The sequence below is a fragment of the Hermetia illucens genome, chromosome 4, assembly GCF_905115235.1.
Source record: "Hermetia illucens chromosome 4, iHerIll2.2.curated.20191125, whole genome shotgun sequence".
Classification (NCBI taxonomy): domain Eukaryota; kingdom Metazoa; phylum Arthropoda; class Insecta; order Diptera; family Stratiomyidae; genus Hermetia; species Hermetia illucens.
In genome coordinates, this window is record NC_051852.1 from 97,768,750 (window position 1) to 97,788,478 (window position 19,729).

General features: G+C 41.0%; 1 protein-coding gene across 1 annotated transcript; it reads right to left on the reverse strand.

The window, feature by feature from the left end:
* Positions 1 to 2,563: 2,563 nt before the first annotated feature.
* LOC119655436 (F-box protein SKIP2-like) lies at positions 2,564 to 17,821 on the reverse strand. Its single transcript, XM_038061329.1, has 6 exons — positions 17,588 to 17,821; positions 17,436 to 17,527; positions 17,225 to 17,373; positions 3,298 to 4,654; positions 3,056 to 3,233; positions 2,564 to 2,876 (listed from the first exon to the last, which is right to left on the reverse strand). The coding sequence occupies exons 1-6, from the start codon at positions 17,652 to 17,654 to the stop codon at positions 2,830 to 2,832; spliced, it is 1,890 nt and encodes a 629-aa protein (XP_037917257.1). The 5' UTR covers positions 17,655 to 17,821; the 3' UTR covers positions 2,564 to 2,829.
* Positions 17,822 to 19,729: the final 1,908 nt, after the last annotated feature.

The window sequence follows — 19,729 nt, forward strand, 5'->3', positions numbered from 1 at the left end:
AACGCTAAGGACATAATACTACTTCTTTGCTTATATGCAGCCGCCGGTTCAATGTTAATAAGGAATAAAGAAATAATGCATTCGTATTCGTATCCATAAAAAATCATCGTACGAATTTATTTGTATTTACGAATAAAAATATGCTCAACACTGCTGGTCAGAGAGTAGCTGTTAAGGAACTCATCATCTCGCATGTCGCAGATTGGGAAGGCAACTCCTAGAAGTTGGGATTCACGACAGGTAAGGCTAGGATTATTTTGCAGTGGACAATGAAATTTGTTTTGACTTATTTATGTTACATTATGTTGTCGTATATCTAGGCACACAAATTAAGGGGGTCATCTCGTGTGTCGGGTTGGAGAAATCGATTTTTTTTCCATGAGTTATATCTATATATAGTGGACAATATGTGGGCAAAGGAATTTTCCGAGTCGTTCAGAAATTACAGTGTTAAACAGGTAAGAAGTTTGCAGCCGCGGCTAGAGTACTCGATGAGAAAGAGCATCGAATCTTTTTTTACCTGAGCCCTATAAATTCGAACACAGGTATAAATATAAAAAGATGGAAAACCAATCAATTGTTTAAACTTATTTGCTGTTTGAAATAAAAAGGATAATCCAGTCTAGAGTAAGCACTGAAAGGCTTTCAAGCTATACTCAGTTATATTTTGTTATAAGTATTGTGCTGTTTGTGTGTTCAATGGTTTTTTTTAAATGGATCGTACGCAGGGAGATCGTTTTAACTTGCACTAAAAAACGAGTATTTCATGGGTATCGATCCTTATCAGAGAAGCAAAAGGACTTCGCATCAACATCAGCAAAGAAACCTTTAGCAAGCATGAACATGGATGTTCCAATTGCGACAAGATTTGTATATTGTATATTGGATTTTGCTGGAGTTTTCTCCGGTATTTCTGCAAATAATAAAATATACGTAGTAGTAAAAAAGGAATGCGTAGGACATGTCGAGAAAAGAATGGAAACGCGGCTTAGAAATGCAAAGAAGAATCACAAAGGCATTGGTGGAAAAGGGGCTGGAAAACTTTCTGATAAGGTTATTAACGACCTCACAACATTTTTTGGGCTAGCTATTCGTCGACACGCAAATTCAATAGAAGAAATGAAGCAAGAAATTTGGACAACTTTCTTCCATAAATATTCTACAGACGAAAATCCTCAGCATCAAAATTGTCCAGCAGGCGATGACAGTTGGGGCAAATGACGCAAAGCGGAAGCTAAAGGAGAACTGGATAGTTTCCACCACGAGAAGGCACCGTTGACTGAAGAAGTTCAAACAGTCATCAAACCAATCTACCATAGCTCAAAATCTATCCAACCCACTTCTTTGAAATTTTCACGACTTCTTTAATACATATTTCTACGGTCCGCAAACTAGGATAATTGGAATCGGACGGGTAGTTTTTTTTATTCATACAAAAAGCCGTAAGAAAACACCAAAATCCCAAAAATTAAGTTTAAAAGCCCACCAAAAATTTACCTTTTAATATTTTCTAATTCTCCTAGTTTGTGGACCGTGGAATATTGTCCACATTAAAATGCCGTTTAGTTTTTTTCGTCAGATGAACACAGCGCCCTCCAGCGTGGCTGCAGAAAAACACCTTTTTTTGGAGATGGGTGCATAAATTGACACGTATTCCGAAAACTAGCTACGATATCAAGCTGAAAAATTTATCACATATATAGCGACATCAATAAACATATGGTGAAAAAATCACGTTTCTATCTTTATCCAGTCCTCCAAAATAATTTTTCAAAAAAGTGCAAAAAAAAGGGCCTTCACACGGGATGACCCAATTAATACATTGTTTTCAGCATATATACTTCCATAATTGTAGAAAGTCGATTTCTAATTAAAGATAATCTAAAAAACCAGCTTTCTTTTTCCGTCTAATTGATTATCTCCCCTTAATTCAGCATGTTTACCTGAGCGCGAATATCGCCCCGCTACACTCGCTGAGAAAACTTTTTAATCCCGTATTGTCAATTCCTAAAAATAAAAACGCACACAGGAAATCAAAGTTTTAATGATTCGATCAGTAACACAGAGCTGAGGTGACTGAAGCGAGACGTAACGACGAACTTTTATGGAGAGCATGAAATCAATATTTTCAAACATCGAGTCCTCAGGTGAATCTTAGGCGTAGTGAGAGCGGCAGGCGGGTGGCGGATGGCGAATGAAGAATTTGCAGCTGTCATCCACATTAAAATCCGAAAGAATTCCCAGGCGCTTATTCAAAAGTAAGGAAACGACCACCAGGAAAACCAAGAAGCCGATGGGAGGACTCAGTGGACAATCAAGTTACACGTTGCTCGGTTTCCGAAATTCGAGCACGCGGTCGCTAGACTGAGAAGAATGGAGAGGAAGACAGACTTCGATGCCGAGGACCGACATCGAACTGCAGCCCCTTTAAGAAGAAAATTATGGCACAACAGATCTGACGAGTAATCAAAATAAAAAACTACTTTTTCATTTATAATCGGCAATCGTCTGCTTTAAAAAACGATTTCTCTTCAAATCGTAAATATGAATTGAAAGGCTGCCGAATGTTACTTCCATTTATTCAAATAGATACAAAAAAGGATTCCAAAATATAAAATAAGAACTCGTTATTAAGTTTCTTTTAGGCAACGAATTCTCAACCAGCAAAATAACATTTATGATTGTAGTATTCGATATTTACTCAATTATAAAAACCCTAATTTACATTCATGAGAACTAAATAAATGAAAACTATTTATATATATTGTAGAAAACATTAGCAAATATGTGGCGGCAAAATGATGAGTCTGTCACCTTCTGCGCCAACAATCATAGCCAAAAGATAGCGTCTGCGTGCATATAGTCCTCATCATGATCTACAAAATGAAAGGAGAGCGCTGTTAACGCTTGAAATATTGAAAGATTTCAAGATAATTTATGTTGGATTAATGAACGTAACAATTGCATTGGAAAGTCAAGCGTAAAGCGAATGAAGTTTTATACGATTGCAAAGAATTCTAAAAAGGCAAGAGAAAAATAAAAAGGTTGTACATACAGAAGATGCCGTCGATATCGTCGTCAGGCGTATCGTAGTCTGAGTCAATATAATCGTGGAAGTAGTCGAATACATCATTGAAGCTGTCATCACTCATTTCATCGTAACTTTCCTGGCAGAAATAATCCGCTTCATTTGACAGTGTCAAGACGTTACGGTACTCCTTATATTTTTCCGACTGGAAAAAGGAAAATTTGTTATATAATAGAAGCTTCGGCGTATTTGCAAACTGACAGCCTTACCTTAAAATTAGCTATTTTGATACACGTATCATGAATACACAATTTCAGCGGAGTTAATTTACCAGTCTCTTTCTGTCGACACTCTAAAATGTTATAGATTTGTGGTATTAGATCTTCGGAAAACCTGCAACTATGCGAAATGTTCAGAAACTTAAGTTTCTTCAAATTTTGCACCAAGTCCAGGACACCCGCTTCCTCGACCAGCGGTGAACCAGCTATGTTGACTTCTTCGAGTTCCTTGCAATTTCCCGGAATAACTGACAGATAGCAATCTGTGAGAGACCGATCGCGTACAATGCACAACTTCTTTAGGTTCTTGAACTCAAGTATGTGGCTACGGTTTTTTTCTTCGCTAATCATTGTGACATTATATATTTCTAGTGACTCTAAAGCGTCCTTTCGATGTGCCGCCAATTCACGTAAAAACTCAGACCCGATGTATGGAGTGCCATCTCGATGCACCCTCAAATGCTTTAGACTACTTAATTTCGCAACTGCTTCCAGGTGAATGGCTTGGTATGAAGTGCTCATTGCTATTCGCTCTAAATTGGGTTGTGTCTCGACCATTACATCAAATGCCTCGTCGGTCAGTTGATAGCATCCGACTATGTTTAAGGATTTTAATTTCATCGCCTTCAATATGTCGATGAAATGACTCGCTTCTACGTTTTCACAGTTGGATAGATTAAGATCCACTACAGAATCTAAATTTTTCAAATATTTCCCACTAATGTCGCGATTATGCGTCAAATTTAAAGTCTCTAGTTCTGCGAGGGTGCTGATCAGGGAGCAAATACTGTCATTGACATCACAATCTTCCAGAATCAATGACTTCAAATGACTTGACGTTCTAAATATGCGTTTGTAAGTTTCACTGTGGATGCTTCGGAGAAATTCGAAGTTAATTTCCTCCAAATTATGGCAAAACATCCCAACAAACTCGACGTATCGCCGGTAGGATTCATTGGCTCGTTTTAAGCGTAACTGTTTTATATGTTCGCCGAACCAAGCAAGTGTCTGACGAATCTCCATGAGTGTGTAGTTCCTATGCATATCGTTGAAATCAAACTGCCTACTTGCTTTTACCATGTGTTCGACAAGGTCACGGAAGCGTTGACATACGAAAGCTTGTTTTAATACTTCGGCTTGGGTAAGAAAGGAGAATACGTGAAGAAGACAATCATCATTCAAGGAGAATATCGAGACTTTGGATTCAGTTTCAGGATCGTCTCCTGCATTTTCTTTATGCTCTGCGACTTTCTTGGTTTGTTGAGCATCCTTTGGTTGTCTCCAAGTGTCAGCTGGTTTCACTTTTAAGCGTTTTGAAATTCCTGGATGGTTTCGTACAGCTAATACTCTAAACAAAGACGAAAGAAAGAAAATTGAAAAATAAATGGAATACAGCTAAAGTGACAGAATTTCAATGTTTTAAACCGAGAATTCAAAAGATATCAAGGAGTAGAAGTTGTTGGCAACAGGAAATGATATTCGATCAGTGTACTGCCTTACGAAAGAACTTGCAGCATCGTAAGCCTTTTGGTGGTCTATTTGAGCATGTTAACTGCCACCCTTGTAGGAAAGTAGGTAACCTGAGAGGAGGAGGGAGTACTTCACCAAAAAACTAAACAATTTCATTAGAGACATGGAGACAACGTACTTTGTAATATCCTCAAATAAACAAATATAAAATATTGAGATCAGCGATAGAGATAAATAAAGCATAGTTGGAGTTACTCCACTATGCTAAATCCTACCTGATCTCGCCTGTGTAATGACCCCATTTCCAGTCAGTGCATTGTTAACAGCAAATTGGCAATTATTAAAAAATTGTCAACTCATATTTTGTCAGCAAAGCAATAAACACAGTTCAAGTTAAATATCCAAGAAACTGGCTAGCGCGTGAGTTACCTTAACTGAAACTCCACACTCATAAAAATATTTCGAGTTTCTTGAATGCTACCTGGAGCTAAACTGGGTTTAGTTTAGTCTAAAGGCCATCTTCAAACCGTTAACATCGTTTTATAAGAATCTATTGTTGGGTAATTAAAATTAGTAATCAATAGTGAACAAATACGTGTTGTACGTATGTTGGCACCCTGACCGGAAAAAACGAGAAACTCGCAAGAGCCCTTCAGAAAAGGCGCATTGATATCTGCGTTCTGCAAGATGGTTTGGTGCCAAAAGTTCTCTATTTTGGTAGCCAACACACTCAATACGGTGTTGGCATTGCCATCTCAGAGAGTTTCCGTGATACCATTATGGAAGTCGAACGATTTGATGATGGGCTGATGAAGCCCACCATTATATCAACTAATCGCACTATTCACTGGCATTCTATTCTGGCACTTTCTCGAGGAAAAAACTTGTCACGCGCCTGCTGACGACTATATCATCATTGCCGATTTCCTTAGTGGTCATGGAGGTGAAAAGGTAGACGGAAGCAGGTGTCATGAGGGAAAGGGATCTGGAGCGCGCAGAGCGTATAATCGATATTGCGGACACCCATGACCTTATACTTATGAATACATGGTTCATCAAACGATTATCTTATCTTCCTACATTTTATAGTGGGAACAGTGAAATGCAAATCGATTATATCCTCATGACGCTAAAATTTTACCCCCGTCACTGATTGCAAAGCCGTTCCCTATGAGTCCATCGTACCTCAACATTGGCCGTTGATTGCCGTCCTGCGAATTAAGCCACCGATAAAACAGCGTGAGGAACGCACTGGCCCGATGCTCATTAAATGGTGGAAATTTCGTGAGAAGAAAGAAGAAATGATTTGACTTACGCGATTACCAACCATTACGAATGTGGAAGAATCGTGGAACCAAATGAAAGACACGATCCACAAAGCATCCCCCGGGGTCACCAAGCCAGGTAAGCGGTACATCAACCGAGACACTTAGCTTTGGAATGACGATGTTCAAATGAAGGTCCGTGAAAAGAAACACATCTACCACAAGTTTCTCGATGATAAAATGCAGGCCAATAGGCAAATTTATAAGAATACCAACCGGGAAGCAAAGAAAACAGTCTCTGTGACCCGAGCGGAATGGCGAGAGATATCTGTATCCACTTGCCAAAAGCCGAAACGAACGCACACAGGATATCGAACACTTCTGTTGCGTTAATGAGAAGAACGATACTTTGCTTACCAACCGTCGAGCCGCGATAGATGGTGACAATACTTCGAGCAGATTCCAACTGAAGAATTTGCTAATCCTCCATTTCCACAATCATTGCCGACATTTGGAGCAGTTTCACCTCTCAGCGCAACTGAAGTCGAAGAGGCAATAAAACGAATGAAATCGGAGAAAGCCACAGGACCTGACGACTTCTTATCTGTGCTTTGGAAAGCGAAGAGCTGGGACCCAACACTATGGCTCGGTGAATTTTTTAATCGGGTTATCCAGGAAAATAGAACATCATCTGACTGGCAAGAAAGTACCACTGTTCCAATATGGAAAAAGAAAGGTAGCAGAATGTTCAAATTACCGCCCGATCCGGTTACTTTCCCATACCATGAAGATTTTTCAATGCATTCTTGACAGCTGTATTCGCGAAATCGTTGAAATAAGCGTGAATCAAGCCGGATTTGTCAAAAACTGCGGAACTAGTGACACAATACACGCTGTGAGGTTACTTATGAAGAACCACCGTGAGAGGCATCGCCCTCTTTACATTGCGTTTCTGGATCTAGAGATAGCGTTTGACCGTGCGCCACAGGAACTCATCTGGTATGCTTTACGAAAACACTTAGTACAAGAAGAATTCGTGCGAAGTATAGCGGGTGTACCAAAACCGTTTCGTGTCTCTGTTGGTATTCATCAAGGAAGCGCCCTCTCACCACTCCTCTTTGTTCTTGTTATGGACACCGTCACACGTTGGATGTCCCACGTCCAGCGCTCTACACACTGCTTTATGCATCTAATAGCAAAAATGATCTCGAGCAACTTGTCCAAAAGTGGAATGATCGCCTCATACAACACGACCTCAGATTGAATCTGAATAAAACTGAATTTTTGACGACATGAAAAAGCATCAATCACTATCAGTGGCAGTGACCTGCCCAGAACTGAACCTGAAATACCTCGGGTCAATGCTATCAGCCAATGGAGAATTGCGCTATGAAATTGCTTTTACGCATTAACGCAACCTGGATGAAGTGGCGTTCCACAACTTGTGATCGACGTATCAACGAACGTCTCAACTCTAAAATTTACCGCAATGACGTCAGTCCTGTCGCTCTCTATGATTCTGAGTGTTGGCCGACTATAAAAGATTATGAACGGCGTCTTGTGGTAATGGAAACGGAGATGTTGCGTTGGACTAGTGGCGTGAAATGTTTTGATCATATCTGAAATGAGGATATCCGCAACCGATATGAGATTGCACCCATCGTGGAAAAACTGCGATGGTATGGTGACGTAATTAGCGTTAACGAGAATTCACTTGCCAAGATTGGTCTGAACATCGAAGTCGATGGTAAACGACCAAAAAGACGGCCGAAACAACGAAGGCTTTATACGCTGGATGGAAACTTAAAAGCCTCGAGATTGCATCCAAATCAGGCAGTTGATAAAATAAAACGGCGAAACCTATCACGACGAGCCAACCCCGCTTGTGAACGGGATAAAGGCTGAAGAAAAAGAAGAAGTAAACCGGTGTTTTATTTCATTTTAATTTTTCTTTTAATGTTAAATAACTTCGACATAAAACTGGCACGGTCGGTAAGATCCTTTTCCGAAGAGTTCATGAAGTTCAAGGTTAGTGTCTCTTAGGGGTCTCAAAAGGAATCCCACACCAATTTACAATAGCGCAAACAATCAACGAGCAATCGTCAGACCACTGTCCCGTAATTATCATGGTGCAAAATAAGCTAAGTACAATAACTCTCAACTTGGACTGGTGAACAAATCCACCAATTGGCGAACATTCAAAAAGGAAACCAACAATAGTGTTTCGTTGGCCGTTCGATTAAAGAATAAATTCGACATCGATGAAGTACTTGAGCGTATCAATAAAATATTACTGGAAGCCGTCTTTATAGCAACACCAAATATTTCGAAGAGAGTTGAATTCAAAGAAGTCTACTTGCCTACAATTTTGAAATTTAGAGCTTAGATCGACGCTTATAGAAGATCAGGAGTATGATATTCAACGATTCCTGGGTAAGCTGTCTGCTTCTGAATCAGATGACTATTCATTGTGGCAAGCAGCTCAAAAGATAAAATTGGAAACAGCACATAGAGTCCAAAAATCAACAACTTAAACTTAAGTTCAAACATTTTTTGTGGATGCTTTACAATTATCCACCACTTTCTCTGAACTGTAAGTTGGTGATCTACAAATTGGTGCTTAAGCCTGTGTGGACTTATAGGATTTAACTATGGGGCTCTGCCAAACTATGTAACATCAATCTGGCTTCAGAGATCTCAGTCTAAAATCCTGAGATGTATATGCGGTGCTTCCTGGTATTTTCGCAATGCCGATCTCCATAAAGACTTAGCGATCAGGACAGGAGCGGAATAAATTGAGTATTCCGTTAATAATGTCAGTCAGACTGAAGAGTCTGACCCCAACATAATGGCTGTGTGTATGGTGGGGGAAAAGCTACAGCTTCTGAGCACTCAGGCCGTGTTGGCCCATTGTACTCGCCACCCCCGTCTAATGGAATATTCAGGATTCGTTAACGTATCGCAGGATTTCCGTTAGTGGATATGATGCTACCCGTCGCAATTGGAGAACATCGGCACCAAAGATCTGATGCCTGATGCGTTCATAGGCGGGGCATTCGCATAGGAAATGCTCCGTAGATTCCGCTTCCTCATTACAGGAGGGACACGTATCATCTTCGGTAATTCATATTCTGAACATATGCTCAGCTAGTGAATTATGGCCTGTCAGAATGTCCACAATACACCTGCAAGTCCTCCTGCTTTTGCACAGGATAAACTGGTTCTGGCAGGAAAAATTTGGTGTGTCGAGCAGCATTTAGGTTCTGCCACCTGTCATTATGGGAAGCTTGTTCCCAGTTTTTGAAAACAGACTTAGTCAATGGTACTGATACTCCAATTGCTGGCTCCGGTCTCGGCATAGGGGAGATTCACCCCTCTTTCCCTAAAGCGTCCGACATTTCATTTCCCTCCACGCCACAGTGACCAGGTACCCAGAGTAGTTCCACCGTATTGAATCTAGACATAGAGTCCAAACGCTTTCTGTATTCTTGAACGATTTTCGAGGTGATCAAAGGACTGCTCAATGCCCTCATTGCAGCTTGGCTGTCACTGCAGATTGCAATGTGCCTGCCCTTCAACCGCTCGTCAATCACCCAGTTTGCCGCCCTTAGGATCGCATAAACTTCGGCTTGAAAAACCGTTGCATATTGTCCCAACGGAAGAGCCCACTTTTCGTTTTTATTCGAGAGGTAGACTCTGGCTCCAGAACCCTCTTCTGTTTTTGAGCCATCGGTGTAGAAGACTTCTGTATATCCCGCAACGCATTCCTCTGGATCTTTCCAGCCCTCTCTACGCTTCAGGGTAACTTCATATCTTCTACCAAACAGATGTATGGGGACCCGAGAATTGGAAGGCATTGTAAGAACTGGATTCAGTCCTCCCAGTAACTCTTTCAGTGCTCTGTGCCCCCCACATCCGTTGTTTTCCCATAGATCTAATCGAATTAGTCTATGAGCTGCTCTTATTGCAGTGCCTTGAATAAATCCAGGGGCTGCAAATTGAGTGGTGCATTCAGAGCTGCGCCGGATGTCGTGCTCATGGCACCAGTGATACCCAGACACACAGTTCTTTGCAGTGCGACTAGTTTACAGTGAAAACCTTTTTGTCTCACCTTAACCCACCACACTACCAACACTAATGATGGCAACGTATATCCACATTACCCCATGAGGCCTGAGTCCCCATGTCGAGGCAAAGGTCCGTCTGTACAGCCCATAAGCTGTGAGAGCTCGTTTTATCTTTACCTTTACATGTTCGTTCCAAAGAAGTTTTTTTTATCTAGAGTGACTCCTAGATATTTCACTTCTTCGGAGAATTGAAGGGTAGTACCCCTCATCTCAGGGAGGAAAAGTCCATTCAGTTTTCTCCTTTTTGTGAATAAAACCATTGTGGTTTTATTTGGATTAACTGACAGACAATATCTGAGGCACCAGCTGTTTATCAAATCAACGGCACTTTGTATATTCCTACACACCGTTCCAAGATCCCGATCAACAGCAAGCACAGCCACGTCATCAACATAAGCTTGAGGGTATATTGGCAAATTTTGCAGTTCGCATAGTAGTGAGTCGATCAGCATACTCCACAGAAGTGGCGAAAGCACACCTCCTTGGGGGCAGCCCTTCGTTGCTTCTGCAGTCAGGTAGCGATCGACACCTACCTCAGCGCACAGCAATCTCTGCGTTAGCATAGCATGGATCCACTTAATTAAAGCATCATCAACACCATACGCTCTGGCGGCATCACAAAGTTTTTGAAAATGCGCACAGTCAAAAGCCCCTTCAATGTCCACCAACACCCCCATCGCGTACTCACCATTTAAAGTTGCATCCTCTATCTTTGTGACCAAAGAATGAAGAGCAGACTCACAGGACTTTCCACGTTTCCACGTAATGGCTAAAGAATTTTGTCTCATCGGAAATTGAAGAGGCTGAAAAGAATTTACCCCCTGGTTTTCAGAAAGGTGTTTGCACTTGCATCAGTTTGAAAATTTTACTCGTATTTTACATAAAAAAAAATATTATTGATCACCACCCCTCCTTGCTCCTTGACGTAATTTGAATTAAAGAAAAAAGTGTAAAAATAAGAAATAATACAGTTGACTATGGGACTATATTAATAATATACTAGTTTGAAGAATTGAAATGGATTTGAACCTTCCAACGTATGGTTGGAATCAAATAATAAACATTTATTCAAAAAAACCTTGCTGACACAAATGTGGGAATATTTTTTTCGTGAGTGTGGAGTCTCAGGTAACGTTACTCCTCCCCCATTAAGATTTGAATTTTCTTTAAATGTATTATTTTCAATTGAATTTTTCTGTTTTTCAAAAATATAATACATATGAAAATTTCTAAGATATCATAAAACAAAAATTGTTACAATCGGTTCAGTTATAACATTTGTGATTGTCCTTATAGCAATATTCAGACGCATCATATATTTGAAAAACAAAAGTATAAACTTAAAAAAAATACGAATCTTAATGGTTGTCACCTGATACTCCACACTCATCGAAAAATAATTCTCACACCTGTGTCAGCAAGGTCAAATTCGGCTTTCAAAATGGGACTATGAGATCCTTTTGTTCGACAGTCAATCATATTTTCTCCAGAAACGACATGCAGAAATTCACTGACAATGCAAACAGACTCCTCTCATTGCCCCACAAATGGATACGCAAAATATTTCCAATGTTAACTGTACATTTCTAACCTACCCAACAGTAATCCTATCTATTATTATCAAATTCCTAGCGCTGGTCTTCCTCAGAGCGAAACACGCTCGCAAATCAATTTTAATCCTTTACTGCACCATATTTCAATCAGACGCAGAGTAATCTCCTTGATATAATTATTACAACTTTCACCAATGCCACCAACATTTGCGCCGCCTGTAATTCTAATGAACATCATGCACCCACTAACAGTTCAGTTTAAGGGGGTCATCCTGTGTGTCGGATCCGAAGAATCGATTTTTTTTGGCATCAATAGTATCTAGATATAGTGTAGAATTTATAGGCAAAGTGATTTTTTGATATTTAGAGTCGTTCGGAAATTACAGTGTTAAACAAGTAAAATGTCACATGCCAGGTTTACGTCGATCGCCGTAATAAAGCGTGTATTAATCGGTCCAATTACGCTCGAATAACTTCGCTAATATCATAAAAATTGAGGCCAAGGCTTTACATGTGTTTCTTCAAGAAACCTAAGATTTATGGACTAGGTATACCAGATTAATGATCAGTTAAGATTTTATGGTTGAAAATCGCATTCTACCTTTTAAATGCGTTTTTCTCGAAATTGCATGTTGAAAATCTGCTGCCACCATAGCCCAAAATCTATCTAACGAAATTCTTGGATTCTTGAATTCTGTGGATTTGTGGAAAAAAACAACTATACTTATGCGGAGTGCAGAACTAGAAAGAATACTCCATACTGCCAGAACTGTTCGCTTTATGGACATGAAGAGCAAGTGTGTCCTAAGGCTAGAGGGCTTCATACCCGAAGCCAGCAAAAACGTAAATGCCTATGGTGTTCAAGATTTGATCATAATGAATCAGCCTATTTCAGCAAACAAAATTATATGAAGAGGTCTGAGGGAAACTCATCAAACAGTAACTCAAAGTAGGAGCTGCCCCAGAACCGTCTAATCTCAAACCAGAATCCGACAAGGAGTACCTTTTAAAGTAGAAGCGGCTCCAAACTCACCGAAAGAAATAAGTAAACCAAGATAACTTCCTAAAACTAAAACTCACAACTCAGCAAATTTCAATAATTTACTCGAAAAGAACACCATTCAGATAACTTTTCAAGATCAAACAACAAAACTAAAGCAAATCATACGGACGATATCTTGATAGCACCGCAAGAAACGCTGACACAAAGAAATCTCATCTTATCTCATCAAAGATCGAAAAGAAAAACTAAAAGGGCATACAGAAATTGGGTCACTAGCACCAAGACTTCACTCAATACGGAAAGAGTTTACGTTGCGCCTGCAATGCATCCGGCCAAACAAATAACACTCCCCATAGGCAATGACGCTGAAATTAGTATACTCAAGTCTGAAATCTTAGCTCAGAAAATCAGTTCGATCGATTGATGAGCGGTTTTGATTTACCTGCTGATGGAGTAATTGGGCGAGATGTCCTATAGAGAGGTTCAGTAATAAATATTGAATCCAATAGCATCGATTTCTCTGTCGGCGAAAGTAAAAACTGTGAGAGTAAATCTGACTTCTTATAAAAATAGAATACCAAAAAAACCAAAACTACATTTGATTAATCCTAAATATGAAAGCCGGAACAATTCGGACGAAGTAATAGTCCCACCACGATGCAGGTTAATAGCTCGTTTGAAAGTTAAACCACGCCCTGGTGAATATAAGGTCGAGTGCGAAGAACTCGAACCTAACATGTATGTGGGTAACACAATAGTTAAAGCAATGCAGTCCAATCTTAACAAACTTAGTCAATACAGAATAGCTAATCGATCATCACAACTTAATTTGTTAGCATCTGCTCAAGGAGAATTTCGGTTACTTGCGGTTGGTCCACTTGTGGGAGTTTCATGGTGGTTGTGCACATATCGCGGGCAGAGCTCCTTGTAGGCTCAAGTGTGGAGTTGCGCTGTACAACTCGGACACCGTACCCTTTAGTTGTGGCAGAGATGTTAGGTAGGCTGATAGGCTCTAAACAAACGATAAATCCCACTGAAGTTGAGGAAGTGACAAAGAAATGAAATCGAAAGAAGCGACAGGGTGGGACCAACATTATGACACGTTGAGTTCTTGAAGAAGGTAGGTTGACTGGCACGAAAGCACGACCATTCCAACAGGGAACAAATCGGGAAACCAGAGACTGGACGCTTCAACATTTTGTGCTTTCGCATGTAAGGAACGTTGTGTTCACAGCATTTCGAAATTTACAACAGTTGGGCTACTAGGATTAAATCTATATGATTTTTTCTTAACCGTAACCTTCAAAAGACAGGTGTACAAATTTCACATTTGTCGGACTATTAGCTTATGGGAAAGAGCATTTTAAATGAAGTAACTTTTGTTAATTTGAAGAAAATGGATAAAAAGGAATTTCGTGTGCACATAAAGCATTGCTTTTCGATGAAAAAAAGTTCTGTCGAAGCCAAGGCTTGGCTTGATAAACATTATTCGGTCTTTCATCATCATCAACGGCGCAACAACTGGTATCCGGTCTAGGTCTGCCTTAATAAAGAACTCCCGACATCCCGGTTTTGCGCCGAGGTCCACGAATTCAATATCCCTAAAAGCTGTCTGGCGTCCTAACCTACGCCATCGCACCATCTTAGGCAGGGTCTGCCTAGTCTTCTTTTTCTACCATAGATATTGCCCTTATAGACTTTCCGGGCTGGGTCATCCTCATCCATACGGATTAAGTGACCCGCCCACCGTAACCTATTGAACGGTCATGGTATCACTCATAGATTTCGTCGTTATGTAGGCTACGGAATTGTCCATCATGAGGGGGGCCAAAAATTCTTCGGAGGATTCTTCTCTCGAACGCGACCAAGAGTTCGCAATTCTTCTTGCTAAGAACCCAAGTCTCCGAGGAATACATGAGGACTGGCAAGATCATTGTCTCGCACAATAAGAGCTTTGACCCTATGGTGAGACGTTTCGAGCGGAACAGTTTTTGTAAGCTGAAATAGGCTCTGTTGGCTGACAATAAGCGTGCGCGAATTTCATCAACGTAGCTGTTATCGGTTGTTGTGATTTTCGACCCTAGATAGGGGAAATTATCAACGGTCTCAAAGTTGTATTCTCTTCTCTTCTATCTTTATTCTTCCCGTTTGACCAGTGCGGTTTGATGAAGCTAAGAGACTCTAAAAGCGATAGAAATTTTGTGTGTGCAAATTTTTAAACTTTATTGCTAGCAAAACGTCAACATCTCGGATATGGACCGACTTCACGGCTACGACCGACGTTTGGCTATGATTGGTTTCGCGAATGTGCGCTCGCCCCTCGACAATGGTAGCGAGAGTAGGTAGCGGAGAATGTTCACTTTCTCCAATTCGAGCGAACGATATAAGCCAGGCATTCTGGGCCCTAGGCGAAGTAAGATGTCCACTGTGGAGGGTACTCCTGTTCCTCTTGCGGCAATATGCTTTTGTACTCTGGAAAGCCAAGTGGTAGTAGACGCGAATCCGGTGTCGAGTTGTTTCTGACGGCTACTACAAAGCGCGTCCTCTTGACCTGAGAGTCAGTTTCTGACAGATTTCTAACTGCAAGATTCCGGCCAAGTTAAAGAACGTCACAATTGTACAATGCTACACACCAAAGGAGACTTTCGTTATAGTGGAGAACGGTGCTTTATAAGAGCAATTACACACAGTTCAGTTGGGTTTCTTAAAGGTGACATTGTGACCGTTATGGGTGATCTGAATGACAAGGTGGAGTCTGAGAATACCTTAGTCGAACATGTGATGGGGAAGCACGATCTTGGCGATCGCCACGCAATGATGGGAGGTTTGTGGATTTCTTAGCCTGCCATAAGGTTGCACCTTACGAACAATCAGTTCGATCACTTCACTATCAGCAGTAGATTTGGGATTTGACTGTGTATAACAAAAAAGGCGCTGACATCGACCTCGAAAGCGATCGCCATCTTATAGTCGTTTACCTTAGCTTGAACTCACAGGATTGAGGAACTGCGACCCCCAAGTTCATCATCGACCGCTTGTGTGATCAAGGTGTCGCTTGACAGTGGGAGAGCTATCCTGTTGATAGAATGGTATTTATCGCATCAACACCCTTCGGGTCATTTTGGAACCGCGCGTGGAGTTTAGATTTTACACAGGAGAGGCATTCCGAAGAAACTAATAATTATCAGGGCGAAATATGACGCCGAAAAATGTCACATGCTGCACCGAAGTAAAATCTCGGAGGATTTTGAAGTCTAAAGCAGAAGCCGCCAGGGTTGTATCTTGTCACCGACTGCGCTCATGACATTTGTTTGGTATCTCACCGGGTCAAGAAACTTGGCCAAATGGCTCTGGATTTGGAAAAGGAGGCAAGTAGTTGAGTTAAGGATAAATAACCAAGGTTCTCAGTCTGACGGGTCATTGCACTCTACCTATCTGCATTAATGAGCAGAGAATCGAATCGATCAATTTCAATATTTAGGAAGAGCGATGTCTGCCGACGGTGGCACCGAACGGGGTGTTGTCCCGCGCATTAACAGCGGTAGATGTACTTTCGTTGCCCTGTCTAAATTTACAAATGCAATTATCTCAACATAGGGTCAAAGCTCTTACTGTACAAGACAATGATCTTGCCAGTCCTCATGTATTCCTCGGAGACTTGGGTTCTTAGCAAGAAGAATTGCGAGCACTTGGCCGCGTTCGAGAGAAGAATCCTCCTTAAGCGCATTTCAGGAATCCGCGAACGGAAAAATATCGTGAGAAGAATCGTCCTTTCTACTTTGCATTTCTGGATAAAGAGGAAACATTTGACAGTGTATTACACAAATTTATCTGGTTGGCTCTGCGGCAATACTTAGTGCCAAAAGAAATCGTCCGCTGGGTTAACTCACTCTATCACAATCCGAAAAGTAAAGCTCGAAGTATAGTGGGTGTATCAACACGATCTGAAACTAAATCCGAATAAACGAGCATTTTTGAGGATCGTTGGAATAGGCACTGCCACTATCAGTGGCAGCGATCTGTCAAGAACTTTAAATATCTTGAACCAACATATGGAGGTATAAATGGCATTCTTATCAACCCTGCTACCATATAGGCAACAGCTCGCCGGGAGACTTATTGATAAATCATCTTAGCCTGTCGAAGCTCTTGGGGAAACACAAACTTAACACATACATACACAGTTTTAGTAAGGTCGGATTCGTTGATAAAAGAATTTCTCGAAAGTAAAAGGCCACCAAGCCTCGAGTAGTTGGAAATTTACTTAACCACTGGTAAATTCAACGCCCAATCATATTCAAAAGAAAGAAAAATGCCAACCCCAAGTTCTAGAGATAAGTTTATCATTATGCAGGAAAAAGACGATAAACTCGTGCAGCTATAAATATACACATTTACGCAGCTACCAGATTAGATGGCTGGTCAACACCATAAGCCTTCATAAACTGTTTCGATTTTGTGAATCACTCGCGAATTCGGAGGTAACTGATCATTACTTACTTTGCAGCACTCTCCGCCTTGGCAAAGGTAACAAAGCCGTATTGAAACACTACGCCATCCCGAGTTGTCCCCTTGTTCTTTTTGACAATATGCACAGATTTGACTTCGCCATATATTGAGAAGTAGGTCTTGAGATCGCTTACTGTTCTCTGTAAGAAAAAATGCGAAATTCTGTAGACGTCGAACCGGCGGCCGTCCTGCATATACTCACCTTTTGGGGAATATCTCCCAAGTAAAGGGTGTAGACAGGAACACCGTCCTCAGTGTACACGATCCCATTTTTCTTCGTTGACTTGTCTAGCGCTGGCAGGAAAACAGATTATTACCACTCCTAGTTTGAACGGGATTCTCCGCAATACTTACATCGTCCCTGGCTTTGCTGCATTGAGCTCAAGTCCACAATAAAGCGATTAGCTCGTTTCCCAAACATTGGCAAATATATTAATTTCGTCGGTGCACTGAATCTTCACCGGACAGTAAAGATAAACATTAGAAAACGATTGAAGGCCAAATGATACAAATATTCGTAATTTCGCCGATAAAAAATTGCAATGTCCACGACGGTGAGGACAGCTGTTCCTTGAAGATACGTCAAATTAATCGCGCGCCTTCCAGCCGCGTCGATTCCAGTCAATTCACAATAGCAGTTTGGGAGCCCGTTACATCAACGGTCGAAGAACATTTTATGGAGTTGGGAAGGATAGTAAATGGGGCTAATTTCCAATAAAATTAAAATAAAAAACCAATTCAGATTTAGTATATAATCTGAAAAATCTGAAAGAAGCGCAAATTTGATATCTTTCGTATTTGAAGGCGAAAAAAATGCAAAATAATTCCATAGTATTCGGGGTTCTGTTTTATTTTCTCGTCAGTTTTATACATAGAAGAATGCCAATAATAAGAACGACAACCGAAGGGAAAGTTGCAGTTTTTTGCAGTCTGTTGCAATTTTCCAATCCTAGAAAGCAATGGAATTATTTTCATGTCGTTTCTCCAAGTATCTGAAATGAAAGTGAAAAGATCGTAAGCGTTGAAATATTTGGTATTTATTTTAAGTGATGCAATTATATAGTTATCTTAAAGTGGAATTAGTAAACGCATCGTGAGATGTTTGGTCGCTCATGGAGCTTCAAAAAAATCTTTACTTCTAAGGAAATTATCAATGTGATGAATGGCAATGACAACGATGAGTTATTGCGAATGGGCGATGGTCCTTTGAATGTTTATATCCCTCATGTGTTATTTTACATAACTTCATGTGCGTGGGCTCGCACCAGAGCCTGAATATCAATAATCATGAAATTAAAAATAAAAACAGTAACGCCTAGACCGCATGCAACGTTGTGGATGTTTCAACGAACTATGAGTGGTTTTTGGAATGTGCTCCTTGATAATAATAGCTAGGCTCCACAGAATGCTCGCTTTTCCCAACTAGAGCGATGTAAACTGGACATTCTGGGCCTAAGCGAAGTAAAATGGCGGGACTCTGGAGAGTACTCCTCTCCCCCTTGCGGTAATGTGCTTTTGTACTCTGAAAAGCTAAATGTTAGCAGACGCGAATCCGATATCGTGTTACTTCTGACTTCTACCGCAAGGCGCGCTCTCTTGACCTTTTAACTGCAAGATTCCGGTCGGGTTAAGGAGCATTGAAATTATACAATGCTATGGTGCACCAATGGTGACTTCCGATATAGTAGAGAAGGAGGTTTTCTACAAGCAATTAAACGTAGTTAAAGGGAGATTTCCTAAAGATGACATTGTGGTGATGATGGGTGATCTGAATACCAAGGTGAGCTCTCATAATACCTTGCACCGACATGTGATGACGAAAGAGATCACCATGGTCGCTTACGTTTGCTTGCATGTTGCGTCCGCCACTTACTGCGGGGCAGGAGAGCTGCCAATCACTGAGTTCAACATCGACTGTTTGTATGACCCAGTTGTCGCTCCACATCGAGAGAGCTATCTTGTTAATCAAACGGCAGATATTCTTAATAACCCGCTTGACAATATTGATAGGCATTGGTCTGCCATTAAAAGTGCTCTTTTCTCGAGTGCTACGTAAGTTGTTGAACGCGTCCCAAAGGGACGTTACAAGATCTGGCTTACTGCGAAATCGTGGAAGCGGATCTACCGCGCTACTGATCGCTGCGAACGATGGCGGGCGTGACACTGTCAAACTCCAATACCGGGAGAAATTCCCAGAAGTTCAGCGTAGTGTACGCCGTGACAAGAGAGTATTTACTATTGCGCTGGTTATGGAAGCGGAAGATGCCGCAATGATTTCAGGAAGGTACACCGCATTACGAAAGAACTTGCATGTGGTCGCAAATCTTTCGGTGGTCCTGTGAAGGACAGTTGCAGAGGTGGAAAGATACATCACCGCGGTTCTTAACCATATTACATCCGGTGGAGATCACATAGCTAGTCGCGAAACATGCGGATACGGACTGTTCCAAGTGGATTTCGTCCATCAATACTCAAACGAAGTAAAGCCGCTGGACA

What these genes read in the sequence shown, in the direction of transcription:
- LOC119655436 (XM_038061329.1), bottom strand. Translation starts at nt 17,654, where the DNA reads ATGTTTGGGAAACGAGCTAATCGCTTTATTGTGGACTTGAGCTCAATG. An exon ending in AAGGCGGAGAGTGCTGCAAA is followed by an intron (nt 4,655 to 17,224) that starts GTAAGTAATGAT and finishes GTCTTTGTTTAG; the next exon opens with AGTATTAGCTGTACGAAACC. An exon ending in CGATATCGACGGCATCTTCT is followed by an intron (nt 2,877 to 3,055) that starts GTATGTACAACC and finishes TTCATTTTGTAG; the next exon opens with ATCATGATGAGGACTATATG.